The sequence below is a fragment of the Rutilus rutilus genome (assembly GCF_951802725.1).
Source record: "Rutilus rutilus genome assembly, chromosome: 21".
NCBI lineage: Eukaryota > Metazoa > Chordata > Actinopteri > Cypriniformes > Leuciscidae > Rutilus > Rutilus rutilus.
This window is the reverse complement of record NC_140226.1, coordinates 17097764-17117201: the sequence shown is the minus strand read 5'-3', so window position 1 is coordinate 17117201 and position 19438 is coordinate 17097764. Positions and strand designations below refer to the sequence as shown.

General features: G+C 38.1%; 1 protein-coding gene across 1 annotated transcript; it reads right to left on the bottom strand.

Annotated features, from left to right (window-relative positions):
- Positions 1–16770: 16770 nt before the first annotated feature.
- Positions 16771–18309, bottom strand: gnrh3 (gonadotropin-releasing hormone 3). The gene is made up of 4 exons (XM_084392609.1): positions 18243–18309; positions 17202–17346; positions 16972–17046; positions 16771–16866 (listed from the first exon to the last, which is right to left on the bottom strand). Exons 2-4 carry the CDS (start codon positions 17337–17339, stop codon positions 16795–16797), a joined length of 285 nt encoding a protein of 94 aa, XP_084248735.1. The 5' UTR covers positions 17340–17346; positions 18243–18309; the 3' UTR covers positions 16771–16794.
- Positions 18310–19438: the final 1129 nt, after the last annotated feature.

The following is a 19438-nucleotide window of genomic DNA, read 5'->3' as shown; positions in this document are numbered from 1 at the left end:
ACACCCTAGCAACCACCCAAAATACCTTAGAACACCCTAGCAACACCATAGCAACCACTCAGAACACCCTAGCAACTGCCTAACAACCACCCAGAACACCCTAGCAACCACCCAAAATACCTTAGAACACCCTAGCAACACCATAGCAACCACCCAGAACACCCTAGCAACCACCCAAAATACCTTAGAACACCATAGCAACACCATAGCAACCACTCAGAACACCCTAGCAACCACCCAAAATACCTTAGGACACCCTAGCAACACCATAGCAACCACTCAGAACACCCTAGCAACTGCCTAACAACCACCCAGAACACCCTAGCAACCACCCAAAATACCTTAGAACACCCTAGCAACACCATAGCAACCACTCAGAACACCGTAGCAACTGCCTAACAACCACCCAGAACACCCTAGCAACCACCCAAAATACCTTAGGACACCCTAGCAACTCCATAGCAACCACTCAGAACACCGTAGCAACTGCCTAACAACCACCCAGAACACTCTAGCAACCACCCAAAATACCCTAGCAACCGCCTAGCAACCACCCAGAACACCCTAGCAACCACCCAAAATACCCTAGCAACCACCTAGCAACCACCCAAAAGACCCTAGCAACCACCCAAAATATCTTAGCAACCACCCAAAACACCCTAGCAACCACCCATAACACCCTAGCAACTGCCTAGCAACCACCCAGAACACCCTAGTAACCACCCAAAATACCCTAGCAACCGCCTAGCAACCACCCAAAAGACCCTAGCAACCACCCAAAAGACCCTAGCAACCGCCTAGCAACCACCCAAAAGACCCTAGCAACCACCAAAAATATCCTAGCAACCACCCAGAACACCCTAGCAACCACCTAGCAACCCCCTAGCAACCACACAAAAGACCCTAGCAACCGCCTAGCAACCACCCAAAACACCCTAGCAACCGCCTAGCAACCACCCAGAATACCTTAGCAACCACGTAGCAACACCATAGCGACCACCCATAACATCCTAACAACCGCCTAGCAAAAAACTTTCCGGTCCAAACTTTCTCAAGCCAACTTAAAGTTTGTCTCGACGAACTTTCGCATCTAGTTATTATTATTATTCTGAGACTAAAATTTCTATATTAAACTCCTCCTAGAGCTTTAACTCTACATACTCCAAACTCGGCTCAGACACTCAAACTTTTCTGACTAAGTGTGCTATCTATTTTCAGACTGATCGGACTTACGGTTTTCCTACAAATGACGATCAAAACTCGGAAAAACTCCCATTGACTTAACATTGGGCATTCTAAAAAAATTCAAACTCACCAACCGACAAAAATTTAAATCTAAATCCCTTGAAAACTAATTCAAACTGCCATTCTATATATATTAGCCAATGAAACTCATTTAAACTAATAAACTCTAATCTCATACACTTATAAACTAATTAACTTAAATTGAATAACTAATTAACTAATAAACTCATGAATTCATAGACTTATGAACTCTTAAACTCATAAATTAATAAATTCTGAACTCTAAACTCATTTAAACTTATAAACTCTAAACTCAAAAACTTGTACACTTATAAACTCTAAACTCATAAACTCTGAGTGTGTGTGTGTGTGTGTGTGTGTGTCTGAGTGAGTGTGTGAGCGAGGTAGTCTGTGTGAGTGTGTGAGTGTGTGTGTGTGTGTGTGTGTGTGTGTGTGTGTTTGTTTGTATCTATCTAACTTATTTATATATCTATCATAAACTTCAAACTACTTTAAACTACTTTAAACTTCAAACCAATTTAAACTTCTTAAGTTTAAAGCTCCCAGCTCCCAAGCAACTCCATAGCAACCAAACTTGAGTACCCTAGCAACCGTTTTGCAAGACCTATATCTCTGTATCAGAACATCGTATAGAGATGAGGTTTGGCTCTTTTGACTCATGCTAGCAAACAGCACTTCCAACATACTACACATGCTAGCAGTAAATAGCTACATGCTAATAGTGATTAGTTAAGTGTTAAATCATGCCAAGATCATGCTAAGAACTCTATAAAAACTCCATAGTAACCATCTGTGACAACTACCAGCCACCTATTAACACCATATCAACCGCCCTGAATACCTTAGCAACCGCCTAGCAACACCATAGCAACCACCCATAACACCCTAGCAACCGCCTATCAACCACCCAGAACAGCCTAGCAATCACCCATAACACCCTAGCAACCGCCTAGCAACCACCCTAGCAACCACCCAGAAGACCCTAGCAACCACCCAAAACATCCTAGCAACCGCCTAGCAACCACCCAAAACACCCTAGCAACCACCCAGAACACCCTAGCAACACCCTAGAAACCACCCAGAATACCCTAGTAACCGCCTAGCAACCACCCAAAACACCCTAGCAACCACCCAAAACACCCTAGCAACCACCCAGAATACCCTAGCAACTGCCTAGCAACCACCCAAAAGACCCTAGCAACCACCCAAAACAGCCTAGCAACCACCCAGAACACCCTAGCCACCACCTAGCAACCACCCAGAATACCTTAGCAACGCCTAGCAACACCATAGCAACCACCCATAACACCCTAGCAACCGCCTAGCAACCACCGAGAATACCCTAGCAACCACCCAGAAACCCTAGCAACCGCCTAGCAACCACCCAAAAGACCCTATCAACCGCCTAGCAACCACCCAGAACACCCTAGCAACCACCCAAAATACCCTAGCAACCACCCAAAAGACCCTAGCAACCGCCTAGCAACCACCCAAAAGACCCTAGCAACCACCCAAAAGACCCTAGCAACCGCCTAGCAACCACCCAAAAGACCCTAGCAACCACCAAAAATATCCTAGCAACCACCCAGAACACCCTAGCAACTGCCTAGCAACCACCCAGAACACCCTAGCAACCACCCAAAATACCCTAGCAACTGCCTAGCAACCACCTAAAAGACCCTAGCAACCACCAAAAATACCCTAGCAACTGCCTAGCAACCACCCAAAAGACCATAGCAACCACCCAAAATACCCTAGCAACCGCCTAGCAACCACCCAACAGACCCTAGCAACCACCCAAAATATCCTAGCAACCGCCTAGCAACCACCCAGAATACCCTAGCAACCACCCAAAACAGCCTAGCAACCACCCAAAATATCCTAGCAACCGCCTAGCAACCACCCAGAACACCCTAGCAACCGCCCAAAAGACCCTAGCAACCACCCAAAATATCCTAGCAACCGCCTAGCAACCACCCAGAACACCCTAGCAACCACCTAAAATACCCTAGCAACCGCCTAGCAACCACCCAGAACACCATAGTAACCACCCAAAATACCCTAGCAACCACCCAAAACATCCTAGTAACCACTCATAACACCCTAGCAACCACCCAGAACACCCTAGCAACCGCCCAAAATACCCTAGCAACACCATAGCAACCACCCATAACATCCTAGCAACCACCTAGCAAAAAAGATTCTGCTCCAAACTTTCTCAAGCCAACTTAAAGTTTGTCTCGACGAACTTTCGCATCTAGTTATTATTATTATTCTGAGACTAAAATTTCTATATTAAACTCCTCCTAGAGCTTTAACTCTACATACTCCAAACTCGGCTCAGACACTCAAACTTTTCTGACTAAGTGTGCTATCTATTTTCAGACTGATCGGACTTACGGTTTTCCTACAAATGACGATCAAAACTCGGAAAAACTCCCATTGACTTAACATTGGGCATTCTAAAAAAATTCAAACTCACCAACCGACAAAAATTTAAATCTAAATCCCTTGAAAACTAATTCAAACTGCCATTCTATATATATTAGCCAATGAAACTCATTTAAACTAATAAACTCTAATCTCATACACTTATAAACTAATTAACTTAAATTGAATAACTAATTAACTAATAAACTCATGAATTCATAGACTTATGAACTCTTAAACTCATAAATTAATAAATTCTGAACTCTAAACTCATTTAAACTTATAAACTCTAAACTCAAAAACTTGTACACTTATAAACTCTAAACTCATAAACTCTGAGTGTGTGTGTGTGTGTGTGTGTGTGTGTGTCTGAGTGAGTGTGTGAGCGAGGTAGTCTGTGTGAGTGTGTGTGTGTGTGTGTGTGTGTGTGTGTGTGTGTGTGTGTGTGTGTGTGTGTTTGTTTGTATCTATCTAACTTATTTATATATCTATCATAAACTTCAAACTACTTTAAACTACTTTAAACTTCAAACCAATTTAAACTTCTTAAGTTTAAAGCTCCCAGCTCCCAAGCAACTCCATAGCAACCAAACTTGAGTACCCTAGCAACCGTTTTGCAAGACCTATATCTCTGTATCAGAACATCGTATAGAGATGAGGTTTGGCTCTTTTGACTCATGCTAGCAAACAGCACTTCCAACATACTACACATGCTAGCAGTAAATAGCTACATGCTAATAGTGATTAGTTAAGTGTTAAATCATGCCAAGATCATGCTAAGAACTCTATAAAAACTCCATAGTAACCATCTGTGACAACTACCAGCCACCTATTAACACCATATCAACCGCCCTGAATACCTTAGCAACCGCCTAGCAACACCATAGCAACCACCCATAACACCCTAGCAACCGCCTATCAACCACCCAGAACAGCCTAGCAATCACCCATAACACCCTAGCAACCACCCTAGCAACCACCCAGAAGACCCTAGCAACCACCCAAAACATCCTAGCAACCGCCTAGCAACCACCCAAAACACCCTAGCAACCACCCAGAACACCCTAGCAACACCCTAGAAACCACCCAGAATACCCTAGCAACCGCCTAGCAACCACCCAAAACACCCTAGCAACCACCCAAAACACCCTAGCAACCACCCAGAATACCCTAGCAACTGCCTAGCAACCACCCAAAAGACCCTAGCAACCACCCAAAACAGCCTAGCAACCACCCAGAACACCCTAGCCACCACCTAGCAACCACCCAGAATACCTTAGCAACGCCTAGCAACACCATAGCAACCACCCATAACACCCTAGCAACCGCCTAGCAACCACCGAGAATACCCTAGCAACCACCCAGAAACCCTAGCAACCGCCTAGCAACCACCCAAAAGACCCTATCAACCGCCTAGCAACCACCCAGAACACCCTAGCAACCACCCAAAATACCCTAGCAACCACCCAAAAGACCCTAGCAACCGCCTAGCAACCACCCAAAAGACCCTAGCAACCACCCAAAAGACCCTAGCAACCGCCTAGCAACCACCCAAAAGACCCTAGCAACCACCAAAAATATCCTAGCAACCACCCAGAACACCCTAGCAACTGCCTAGCAACCACCCAGAACACCCTAGCAACCACCCAAAATACCCTAGCAACTGCCTAGCAACCACCTAAAAGACCCTAGCAACCACCAAAAATACCCTAGCAACTGCCTAGCAACCACCCAAAAGACCATAGCAACCACCCAAAATACCCTAGCAACCGCCTAGCAACCACCCAACAGACCCTAGCAACCACCCAAAATATCCTAGCAACCGCCTAGCAACCACCCAGAATACCCTAGCAACCACCCAAAACAGCCTAGCAACCACCCAAAATATCCTAGCAACCGCCTAGCAACCACCCAGAACACCCTAGCAACCGCCCAAAAGACCCTAGCAACCACCCAAAATATCCTAGCAACCGCCTAGCAACCACCCAGAACACCATAGTAACCACCCAAAATACCCTAGCAACCACCCAAAACATCCTAGTAACCACTCATAACACCCTAGCAACCACCCAGAACACCCTAGCAACCGCCCAAAATACCCTAGCAACACCATAGCAACCACCCATAACATCCTAGCAACCACCTAGCAAAAAAGATTCTGCTCCAAACTTTCTCAAGCCAACTTAAAGTTTGTCTCGACGAACTTTCGCATCTAGTTATTATTATTATTCTTCTGAGACTAAAAAATTCTATATGTAACTCCTCCTAGAGCTTTAACTCTACATACTCCAAACTCGGCTCAGACACTCAAACTTTTCTGACTAAGTGTGCTATCTATTTTCAGACTGATCGGACTTACGGTTTTCCTAAAAATGACGATCAAAACTCGAAAAAACTCATTCAAAAACTCCCATTGACTTACATTGGGGAGTTCTAAAAAATTCAAACCGACAAAAATTTAAATCTAAACACCTTGAAGACTAAACCAAACTGCCGTTCTATATACTATATGAGCCATTGAGACTCATTTAAACAAATAAACTCATCCATCTATCTACTTCAAACTACTTTAAACTATCTATCTATCTCTTTTTAACTAATCCATCTTTCTTTCTAACTTATCCATCTTTCTTTCTAATTAATCTATCTTTCTTTCTAACTAATCCATCTTTCTTTCTTTCTTTCTTTCTTTCTAATCTATCTATCTTTCTTTCTAACTTATTCATCTTTCTTTCTCTCTAATTAATCTATCTTTCTAACTAATCCATCTTTCTTTCTTTCTTTCTTTCTTTCTTTCTTTCTTTCTTTCTTTCTTTCTAACTAACTAATATTTCCTTCATTCTTTCTAACTAATCTATCTTTCTTTCTTTCTTTCTAACTACTCTCTTTCTTTCTTTCTTTCTTTCTTTCTTTCTTTCTTTCTAACTAATCTTTCTTTCTAACCTTTTTATCTTTCTAACCTATCTTTCTTTCTTTCTTTCTAACTAATCTTTCCTTCATTCTTTTCTAACTGATCTTTCTTTCTTTCTTTCTTTCTTACTACTCTTTTTCTTTCTCTTTCTTTCTTTCTTTCTTTCTTTCTTTCTTTCTTTCTTTCTAACTTATCCATCTTTCTTTCTTTCTAATTAATCTATCTTTCTTTCTAACTAATCCATCTTTCTTTCTTTTGTTCTTTCTTTCTTTCTTTCTTTCTTTCTTTCTTTCTTTCTTTCTTTCTAACCTTTTTATCTTTCTAACCTATCTTTCTTTCTTTCTTACTAATCTTTCCTTCATTCTTTCTAACTAATCTTTCTCTTTCTTTCTTTTTCTTTCTTTCTTTCTTTCTTTCTTTCTAACTACTCTTTTTCTTTCTTTCTTTCTCTTTCTTTCTTTCTTTCTTTCTTTCTTTCTTTCTTTCTTTCTTTCTTTCTAACTATCTAATCTTTCCTTCATTCTTTCTAACTAATCTTTCTCTCTTTCTTTCTTTCGAACTAATCTTTCTTTCTAACCTTTTTATCTTTCTAACCTATCTTTCTTTCTTTCTTTGTGTTAAATAATGCCAAGATCATGCTAAGAACTCTATAAAAACTCCATAGTAACCATCTGTGACAACTAACCAACCACTCAAAATACTTTAAACTACTTTTAAATACTTTAAACTTCAAACTACTTTAAACTTCAAACTACTTTAAACTTCAAACTACTTCAAACTAATTTAAACTTCAAACTAATTTAAACTTCAAACTTCTTCAAACTTTCTGGTCCGACTTTATCAAGCCAACTTAAAGTTTGTCTCGACGAACTTTCGCATCTAGTTATTATTATTACCTTTATTTAACCAGAAAAAAAACTCACTGAGATTAAAAATCTCTTTTCCAAGAGTGTCCTGGCCAAGACAGGCAGCAGCACAATTAACAAGGTTGCAGACATAAAAACATATAGGGATGTTCGCCGGAGTCAAATGTGACGTCACGATATGGGCGTGGCCGCGAACTGGTTGGCAGAAAGAACCAACAAGTCACAGCAGTCTACCTGTGTTTTGTCAGCATAATATTAATTATTTGTCCGAAGAAGCTAAAAAGAGATATAATTAAGCTTTTATAACCACCAGGGTTCATGTTCTCTGCCTGATCCATATCACCTGAGTGAGAATTTTTTGTTGTTCTTTGACTAACGAAGTCAGCAAATTCGTTGGATTTACAGCTAAAAAAATGTGGCGGCACATTAGTAAAGAAAGCATCTGTGAAAGCAGCGCAGTTTGAGTGTTTCGGAACGTATGTGATCGGAGAGAAAGATGAGGCCCTTCTCTGACTGCGTTTGAATGTGTGAGTTAAGTATTAAACTGTTGGTGAGATGAGATGAGATAATGCAACGCTGACATAGGCTACAGTACAATGACAGTTGCACAGATGTTGGGAGTTGGGAACCGGTGAGAAAATGTCCGGTAGCCTACCCGGTAACTTTACCAGTAATATTAATTTAGTTCTGCTTAACGGTTCCTGAACGCTGTAACGCTGTAACTTTCCAAGAAGTGGCGCAACTGATTTACAAATATCGCGATAAATATGTACAGGAATTGAGGCAGTAGCCAATGACAGCACTAGGAGTAAAAGCTGCAGGATTGTGTACGAGCATGCGCGTAATTTGCACGGGGGTTACGGGGGTCATGACCCCCTCAAAAATCAGATCCAGCTAATATAACCCCCCCAATATCATCACATCATTCAGATTAAAATAATAATATGAAATATTCAGAATGAATACTTTTATTCGTTTTCTTTATTAATTTCATTTGCCAGCAAGATAGTATCATATTTTAAATAATCTGTCATGTAAAGGCAACCGTTATTTAGATCGTAGTATCACTTTATGGTTCCCATGGAGACGCGTCATTCATTGCTTGTCACACCGCAGCCACAATAGCGCTGAATGACTGATGATCTGCTTTTATTTCCTTTTTTATTCAAAATTTCACAAATTAGCTATAGCCGGAAATATATGATATTCCGATTGTCAAATATGTGCAAGTGGATGTGTTTTGTTGTTCAAACACCTTTATAATGATCGCGTTAGTTGAGCTGTAACGTATAGGCTATGCGCAACGTAGCCTATTTTAGGTAGGCTATCTTATTAAAATACCTAAAATACGTATACATTATTAGGAATTTACCACCTCCGGCTTTTTTTGTTCTTTTTGCATGCAGTTTGCGAAGTGACAAAATGAATCAAAGCACAACTAGTCCACACTTGTATTTTCTCAGTTTCTGAATTTGATGTTATCAGAGGCTCAATGCAAACACTTTTTTTTTTATCTACTTGAGTCTTATTTCATGCAAAGTGATAATATAATTGCACTTTCATTTTCTTTATTTGAAAGTTTTTAATGCTGTTATTTGATGTTAAGTTATTAAAATGTGATGTTAATAAAATACATTTTAACAGTTATTTTTTCATAAGATATTGAACACACAAAAAATCAATTAAGTGGAAGCTGCCACTGCTGGCTACTGCTTAAACACTTAATTTAACTACTGTGTCATTATGGCATAAATAGTCAAGTGAACAGCTGCATTTACGTTAAGTAGCCTAATACAGGAACGGCAAATTAGCATGTTACCTTTTACACAAGAAAATGATTCAATAAATAAATTAATAAATATGCCGCGAGTTTAACCCCCCCAATGGTAGACCCAAAGTTACGCCCTTGTGTACGAGTATACAAATATGTACGAGCACGGGCGTAATTTCCTATGGGGACAGGGGGGACATGTCCCCCCCACTTTTCAAAATCGCGTTTGTGTCCCCCCCACTTTCCAAATCGTTATGATGATTATTTTTATTTTTTTCGCACACCGTCATCGCCACGGAGGAGCAGGACAAAGAAAGCCTGTGCCGATGCGAGCTGCCGCGTCCAGGAACGTCGCGTCCACACTCTAAAAATAGCTCAATGAAAGTTCTAATGAGCAGGGAGCGCTCCTGACACACGCACACGACGCACAGACAGCGCGCCAGAATCGAATTACTGCATAATTCGATTATGCAGGTGCATCCACGCGGGTTCACGCAGGGGCGTAATTCGTGAAATGCACTCCCGCTGGTTGAGCGCGGTAAAGTTCGTTTTGGGTTCGATATTAGCAGGACATTTGTTCTACAGGGTCGGTAGTCTAACAAAGATATCAATAGCAAGATTAGTTTTAACATTATGTGACCATTGTATATCGACATGATGAAAATATTCATTCAAAATCATTCGTGCATTAATGCTGCATAATTGATAATGCTTTGACGCGTTTCCACAGCACACAATGCTTAAGGGAATGTCTGCCAATTCCACCAACTGCGTTAAACGTAGCCTATAATGTCTATTATTTAAAATTACTTTTAACATTTAAAAACAGATGTTTTCAAATTCCAAAGCTTGCAGAAGGTTCCTAATGGCAATACTGACTTAGGCTACAGGTAGCCTTGAGTAAATTAACTTGTCTAAGAAAATGATTCATAAAACGTATAAATATCAGTTGAGCCTATGTTTACTTTCGTCACTGACACAGACGGAAATGAAAAGACTATCAGTCTAAGTTCAGCTTTAGGAGGGGAAGAAATAGGCCAGGATAAGAATACTGAGAGAATAAGAAATATGAAGATGAGGAGAGAGCAGGTATTGACAAATAATCTAATGACAAGGTTTTAAATAGCCTATTTCTTATAATTTTTTGGCCTTCAAAAGTCCTAAATTACACATATGTAGGTCAAAGAAATCCAAATTTTCTCGGGGGAGCATGCCCCCGAACCCCCCTAACTATGGGGGCCTTGAGTCTTGATGCCCAGCAGGGCACAGGAAAATGTTAATCCGGCCCTGGGTAAATATGACATTTATTATGGGTTTAAGTGAGGATTGTTTAAAGTTCACTTAAATTAAGTTGTTATATTTTTGAAGCCTAATAAATATTTAAAATTTGGGGGAAAAAATAATTTTCATCGAGACATCGGCAGCTATATTAATATCAGTGATACAGGCCTTCATTCATAAAAATATGCTATTAAACAATTATTTAAAATATACTGTCTTTATGTTGTTTCTACATTACAGTGGAAATTGAGTCTCACTTTATTTCAATTTTATTTACACACAAAACATTAATAGTGAACATTTTTGACTTTATAAAATGATTCTCTCACGTCTTGGCAATCGGCCCCTATTGAACAATAAAAAAGTAAGACATCTTTTTGTTATACATAGTTTAGTAGCCTACTATTCTTTTTGGCAGAATTTATCATTTTAATCAACTTAATTATTTTCAAAATTATTATTATTAATTATTTTGTATCACCATAGTCCCTAAATGTATGTAAATGCAGGAAATGGGATTCAAATAGAAAAAATGTTCCCCCGTTTTGTGTCCCCCCCACTTCTCAAACCAAAGTTACACCCTTGTACGAGTATCGTACGAATTTGACAACTTGTTAAATCTTGTGAATTATTAAGACTTTCAGACTATGTTTGTACTGATTGGGCTATGGGTTTTGTGAGAAAAGTTTTAAGAAACAACAAATGCTTGATAAAATGTTTGATTTAGGGTTAAAACCAACACATACATACCATTGCGAATATTTGCCTTTGCAGCTGTCCGTCTCCTCCGTTTACTTCTCCTCCAACAATAATGGAACGACTGAGTCCGAAAGGCCCTTTTGGTCTTTTCAGCTGAAAAAAGAGAAAAGAAAATATCATTATGTATAATATATAGGATTATTTAAAGTCCGCGTGAACCGGAAGTTGCAAACGACTTTTCTCCAGTGCTGTGACGTATTTCCCAGTGAAAAGGAATATTGAACAGAGGGCAGGGTTTTACTCTAGTGCTCCTCCTCTCCATCTCTCGCTCATTACAGACTAACGATTTGAGGGGAGTGGTTAAGCGTTTCTCAACCCAAGCCGTCAAGCATACGTCATCAGGGAAGGTCCTCCAATGCAGAGAGGAGGGGCATTTTCAGATTTTGATTAAAGATTACGAAGCCAAAACATTTTTTTCCGTGTTTTAACTTGCACGGATTAATTGTTCACCACAAGACTAGTAATATGCGCTAACAAAGTAAATAGGGTCCATTTTGATTTCAGTTGGACTTTAAAGGGAAAAGTACTGATTTACCTTACAAATATTGGATGTTACATTATAAAGCCTTACAAGCAGGGCAAGTGTTGTGGTTAATATGCATTTACAACAAATATCACTTTAAAACTATCAATACTGAGGTAAAAGCATGGTAAGTTTTGTGATTACTGTCCTTACTAAACCAATCACAGTAAAACTAAGGTTACTGAGGTTTAAAGCATGGTAAGTTTTGTGGTTACTGTCCTTTTACCACACCTATCACAGTAAAACTATGGTTACTGTGGTAAAAGCATGGTAAGTGTTGTGGTTACTGTGCATTTACAATAAGTACCACATTAAAACTACAAATAGTGTGGTAAAAGCATGGTAAGTTTTGTGATTACTGTCCTTTTACCACACCTATCACAGTAAAACTATGGTTACTGTGGTAAAAGCATGGTAAGTGTTGTGGTTACTGTGCATTTACAATAAGTACCACATTAAAACTACAAATAGTGTGGTAAAAGCATGGTAAGTTTTGTGATTACTGTCTTTTTACTACACTTATCACAGTAAAACTAATGTTACTGTGGTAAAAGCATGGTAAGTGTTGTTTTTACAGTGCTTCTACTACAAATACAACTTTGGAACTAATTGTACTATTTTTAATCTGATATGAATATCTAAGCCTATAGCACGTCACGTGACAGGCAGTGTTAATCACCCTGTTTTGAATTAGAAAGCAATGAAACGCAAAGTCTCCGTGGAGATGGCAGATATAATGGCAGATTAATATCGACAAACAGAAAAGACATGATATCACACATTATTAGGACAGCGTATTTAGGTATTTACTTACCAACATCTGACACACGTGAACTGATGCCAAATATCGCGATGTGTTCGGAACGAGACTTCTTCAGCGCGATTTCCTACTGATAAAATATAATTTTAAAAATATCAATAAACAGCAAAGCAATCCAGCTTCCCTGGCAATAAGACCGAAATAATAACATTAAAAAAAATACATAAAAACACATAAGATCTCGTGAAAAAAATGTTGATTAAACAGCTTCTCTGCTGCAGCCGACAGGCAGAAAGAATCGTGCTGTTATCACGAAAGACGCTTCCCATTGAAAATGCAATAGTTTAAAAAAACGTGCTGGTATTACGAAAATAACGAAATAAACGTGTCCGTGGCACGAATCAATAGATTAAATTACGTGACCATATCACGAACTGCCGTGCGTTGTTAAACTCACCGCTGAATGATCACGTGCGTTGTTAAACTTACCGCTGAACGCGCTAAACCTTTGTGGGGACTTTGATATCAGATTGCGAGGGGTTTTAAACATCAAAAACCAGTTGGAGGGCCAGATAAAAATTATCTGGGTGCCGCCATTTGACTCGCCCTGGCATAGATAATATTTTGTAGCCCAATGAGAAAAAAGGGAGTAAATAATTAAAACAAAATGAGCTGCTACGTGTGAAAAGAAACCTGCTTTGGATGTATTATGTTCAGGACAAACGTAATAGCACTGCAATAGATTGGCTATATTAGGTTAAGGACCAACGTAATAGCACTGCTTATATGTTGGCATGTAACGTAATTGCGATTTGCAAAATAGTTTCCTCAGAACGTATTTCATGTGATACAGGGTTGCGATAAATATACCAGCAAATGTGTACCAGACGTTAGTATTTTTTTATTATCAGTGGTGTTCCTCCATAATGTGTCATAATGAAAAATCATTTATTTTCTCAAGCACAATTATCAAAGATTTCCCCTACCAATATCTGAGTGTTTTTATTTTTTTACATAAAGCATTTAATTTCATTCCACAACTTTTCAAATGCATGCTGCATATGGCCGAGGGTCAGATAGTCACGTATTTCAAAAGATATCTTAGTTCCTCTGGATGTCAAACACACAGTTGTGATCTCTTTAATGGGAGGATGAAAGAAGGGCGTCCCTGGTGAGATATCCACAGTCAGTAGTGTGCTACTGCATTATATTGTGTTTGATCATATGTGACATGAGCTGCATCCACTGCCTCAGGCTGTGCTGATCTCTCACTAAGTCTTCACATACGGCATCATGCCACCTTACAGAACAGCAATTTGTGCCTGACAGAAAAACAGTTGGATCGTGCTCAGTGAACACAAACCCTCCCTGTAATTTCACATCATTCAGTGAAGTGTGGGAGCTGTTATCATAACTCTGTAGACTCTGTGTGAAAGGTGTGTCTTAATCTATATCTGTATTAATTTCCTGTGACATTTTCCATGAGAAGGAGTCTGAAACTCTTTTATTTTCTTCTTTTCAGTACATGATCAGAATTTTTTTTTTTTTTTTTTTTACCAGAACTGTTTTGTTTTTGTTGTTAAAACCCTGAGTAATGTGTCATTTTGTACAATAAACATGAAAATGCATGAAATAATATTTTTAAAAAGATTGGGTAACGTGTGTATATATGTAATTTGTATTTATATTAAATTTGTTCCTTTATGCTATACAATAATGTAACAGGACACTAAATTTGAGGAAATTAATAGCAGTATGTTTAAATGAAAAACAAAACATAAAGTCTGTCTTTCTTTGTTTTTAAACGGTTAATTGCCTTTTTTTTTAAGACCAAACTTCTGGGATAGGGAGCCCATATAAACTGCATGAAACTTATAGAAACATTGTGTAAAAATGAAGCAATGTTGGGTGATGCTTTTTTTAAATGTCATGACAGCAGAGATGGAAAGCTAATCTGCTGAGGATAAGACCACATACTAACAAATGAGTTAAAACTGTTAAATCCATGTAAGGTATAAGATTTTACATTTAGATTTAACATTATATTACCATGATACACTTGAACAAGGGAAACCATCTAGGGGAGTATCCGTGTAATTAGTCTACTGTAAGTCATTTGTCAGGGTAAGACGTGATCAAACTGGATTAATGGTTCAGAATGAGAATAAACTCTGATTAAAGTCTAAAGATTCTCTTTTGATTGACAGAATGATGGTGATTTACAATATGATCCCTGTGCTGCATTAGTCCCATGCTGGTGTTTTAATCTTCAAAGCATTTAATGTGTCAGGACACATCATTCATATGGGTTACTTAAAGAAATGCTTCAGACTTTATTTTATTTTTTAAATCTTCATGAGCAGCTTTTTGCTCCACCTCAACTAACCCTCAACTTTGACAACTGATTCTCAGATTTTCAGTTTGTTTCTGTCAAATGTGAACGTATGGTGCTGCATTGCTCTTTACGCTCTCAGGTGATAATGTCTTGCACTTAAATTTGATTAATATGTCTCACACCATTGTGCAGTTTAGAGGCAATGCCAGATCTCACCTCACACATTCACCTCTGACACTCACATATGAATTTCCTTCATTTTATGAACTATGTGGAGCCATCAGTCATCACTAGGCTATCAAAGGTGTCAAGCTGACTCAGTCAGAATCCAAATTTAGAAGACCTTTTGGAGAAGGACTACATGTTCAATTGCTAAAAGGTAAATGTTTTTTTTACCAGCTGCTGAGTCAAAGATTGCTTGCACTTTTATTGAGAATGGTAATTGCTTTACTGAAAGTTAATGCTGAAGTCAGTTAAACAGACAGACTGTTGTGTTTGTTTCTCGCATTAGCCTATAGCCTACTTGATTCAGTTTTCGTAGTTTGCAACGCATGATTCAAACCACAAATCTAATATGCAGTTTTTATCATATTATCGATCAGGTGTCCATAGCCGTTAACAAATGCAACAAGATAACTGATAATGTGGGGAGACCGCGGGGATGCTATATAGACCGTATGTAGCCCCGCCCCTTTTCAGCGTTGCGCTTGTTGTCTTTTGACTTCCGGTCTGTATTTTCACAGCGATCTTGCGTATTTATGAATGAACGGCTCGTTTTAAAATCTTCCCGGTCTACTGACATTTGTTAAGACATCTGCTTTAAACATTACAATCCTCATGATAACTTTCGTTAACTTTACATTAATTAAATCTACTTCAAAAGCTAATTACTCCTGGACAGCAATGCCATAGAAATATACAGAGCTAAACGAAAGTTCAAAGACAATATTCTAAAGATGGCGGCGCCCTCGTTTCTCTGGTGCATAATGGTCTATATCTCTTAAAATTTGATACATGGTAGCTACATTTGTCTGCTTCAAATATAACCCACTTGGGCGTGTACAACACTCACAGATTTTGTGCGTTAATGTCAAACACGTTACCCCACCACTGAGGTGAGTTGTAACACTAACGGGGGATTGATGTAACAAAAGAGAGGTTTGCTGAAATAAGATCCACACAATCTACATTTGCCGAGATGCGCATTATTTCAAAAATGTGCACTAAAAAATCGAATGCGCTCATAATGTTTTTATCTGATAAGAAGACATGCGCATAAACTATGCTGGAAACATATTTAGGCCTAGTACCTATCATAAATCCCTCATTGCGCAACAAAAAAACTCACATGATTTTGTCTTAACAGGGCAGGCATAATTTAGCTTTGAAGTTAGCATGAATGCAAAGCTAGAGAACTGTCTGTACAACACTCCCAGGTCTCCCCCTCAACATTTATGATATATTTATTGGCCACAACACATTTAATAGGCTATAGCAAATATCAGCAAATAACTAATCTCCAAAGTACACAAATTATAAATGTCACAAATCTTTTGTGAAATCACTGTATAAACATGGATACAAGAGCGCCACGACGTGGAAGCACAGTTGGGATGTAAAGCCTTGCCTAAATGTTTGTCTGTATTTTGAGGGGGGAAAAGGCATTTGGTGCTACTCTCGCTTCAGCTCTCAAAACATTTAGCCTAATGTCTAATAATAAATGAGCCAGGGTTGATTTTGAACAAATATGCACCTCTAGTGCAGTATAGGCTTTTTATTAAAACCATGAGGAGGATATTTCATCAGGACTTCATAAAACATGTTGTTCCCATGGAATAACACAAAATTGTATTATCATTGGCTCCAAGGGTTCATCTTCATCTTTTATGCTTTTACATTCTTCCTCGTCTGTTGGGAAATCTCTGTTCTTTTAGAGGGAAACCTTCAGCGTCCACTTCATTCATCTGTAATCACAATAGACGAGAGATCACTGATCAAGTACAGTTTCACACTGGGAAATGAAGCTACTGATGTTTTACAATAAGAAAGAGGAACAGTCATACTCTTACGATGTGTATAGGTGAAAGCTGCTCCATTGGAGTGTCCGCAGGAATAGACAGCAATGTGTCACCACCATCCATCATCTGACAGAGACAGATTTTTACTGTAGTCACACATCTTAATACTTTTAATATTCGTAGGTTTTGATGTCCACCCCGTGTTACTCCCGGTCTCCCATACTTGATGATTTTTTTTTTTTTTTTTTTAAATGACAGCAGACAGAAGAGGATAATCTCACCCTGATTGTTGCCTCCACTTCACCAACACTTCTCTTTCCGCCAGGAAGCCAACCGTATGACCAGTGCTGGCAAAGACTAACCTCCAACACACACACTAGCATTAACAACTGGACCAGCACCCTTCCTTTCCACTCCATGCTAAAACTGAAACAAAAACATTTAATAGGCAAAATTGTAATCTCATGTAAACTTTCATATAAAATATATGAAAATTATTTAGTTGTTGATAGCCCAAAAAAAAATCCAATCCAATTCTTTTGTTTTATAAATCTATTGGAAAAAAATTATTGCTTACTAATATTAATCCAATCCAATCAAATTTTATTTATAAAGCACATTTTAAAATCAACCTGGGTTGACCAAAGTGCTGTACAAGAAAGTAAAAGTAAAAATAAAAACAAGAAAAATGGAAGAATTACAGAAGATTAAAAGTGCTGTTTAATTTAAATTCTGTTTTAACATAAAAATACTGATATATCACTATCTATATTGATATGAGTACAGCTCAAACTTATTGAGTCTGAGGCGAAAAATGTATTGTCAAAGTACAACGTAATGACATTCAACCCCAGTTTCTAACAATTTACGCAACAGCTCAACATAACCATTCAAAACATGCACAGAAATACTAGCCTGTTTTCTCTAGTAAACTATAAATATCTATAAATGGAATTCAAGTCTATTTAAGAGGTGAAAGCAGTGGGTACAAGATACAGCAATTAAATACAAGTTGCTGTAACTTCAAATATAAACAGGTTACAATCTGTCATTTCTTTAAATGAGTTACTTAAATCTTAAGTTTAAAAAACACTACACTGAAAAAAATTATTGTTGGTTGAACTTAAAAAAGTTACCTGGTTGCCATAACATTTTGAGTTCATTGAAATAACAGAAATAAGTTAATACAATGAAGGAGATTAATAAATAAAAATGCGAAATATTATGTTATCTGAACCACATTAATTTGACAAAAGATAAATGTTGTGATAACAAATCATGAAAATCATTTTTTACAGTGATACAGAATTTTAAAGTCTTACCTGTTGTCTTTGTTCAAGATGAAGTGTGTTGTTCTTGGTCTCCTTTATACAGTCCTCTTAAAATGAGTTGCAATGCTCTTTCGTCATTGGGAGTCTTGTGACCACAGGGCAGGTGCAGGTTTCTCTCTAATGCACACTCTAATGCACACTTGGGGCTGGATTTCCAAAATTGATAAAGAGCTTTAAAGGGGACCTAGCTAATGGACCTGTTTAAAGTGTAAGATTTATTAAATAATGTGTTTAAATGGTCCAAAGAGACACTCTGATGGCCAGATCAACACACAGGGGAAAGATGAGACATAAAGGCCAAAAGAGGTATGGCTCTGTCAGAGACACGGACTGAATCATCTGACTGCCAATCAAGCATTTGCTTGGGATTGGTTTTAAATACACCTATAAATTATGTTCCTAACTAACTAACTAACTAACTAACCAGCTGTTACATTTGGTAACTGTTTGCTCACAAACCTTTCCTTGTGTTCTAGTGTCTAACTTTGATATAACCAACCAACCAATTAATAAAATTTTATTTGTATACACTATCATTACAAGATTTGGGTTCAGTTTGAGTTAGAGTTTTTGTTATTATGTTTTTTAAAGAAGGCTATGCTAACCAAGGCTGCACTTATATGATAAAAACACACTAAAAACAGTAATATTGTGAAATTGTGAAAATTTCAGTCTTCAGTGTCACACGATTCTTCAGAAATCATTGTAATATGATGATTTTCTGCTCAAGAAACATTTTTTCTTTTCAGGATTCTTTGATGAACAGAAAGTTCAAAAGAGCATAATTTATTTGTCATAAAAATATTTTGTAATATTATAAATGTTTCACTGTGACTTTTTATCAATTTAATGCATCCTTGCTGAATAGAACTATTATAACTAACGTTACTTAATTTAATTTAGCATTTATGGTATGGTATGGTATGGTATGGTATGGTATGGTATGGTATGGTATGGTATGGTATGGTATGGTATGGTATACTTTATTGTCCCAATGGGAAATTTGTTTTAGGCTCACAAATACAGCCACTGCATCGCCACACATATAAAACAAACACAATACATAAACAGAGAAGAAAAATACACATTTACACTCAAGTAATTGACCTCACGCTACTGTATACACTGAAAAGTGATTTACATCATGCCACTCTTTACACTTGAAAGTAATTGGTATTTATTTATCA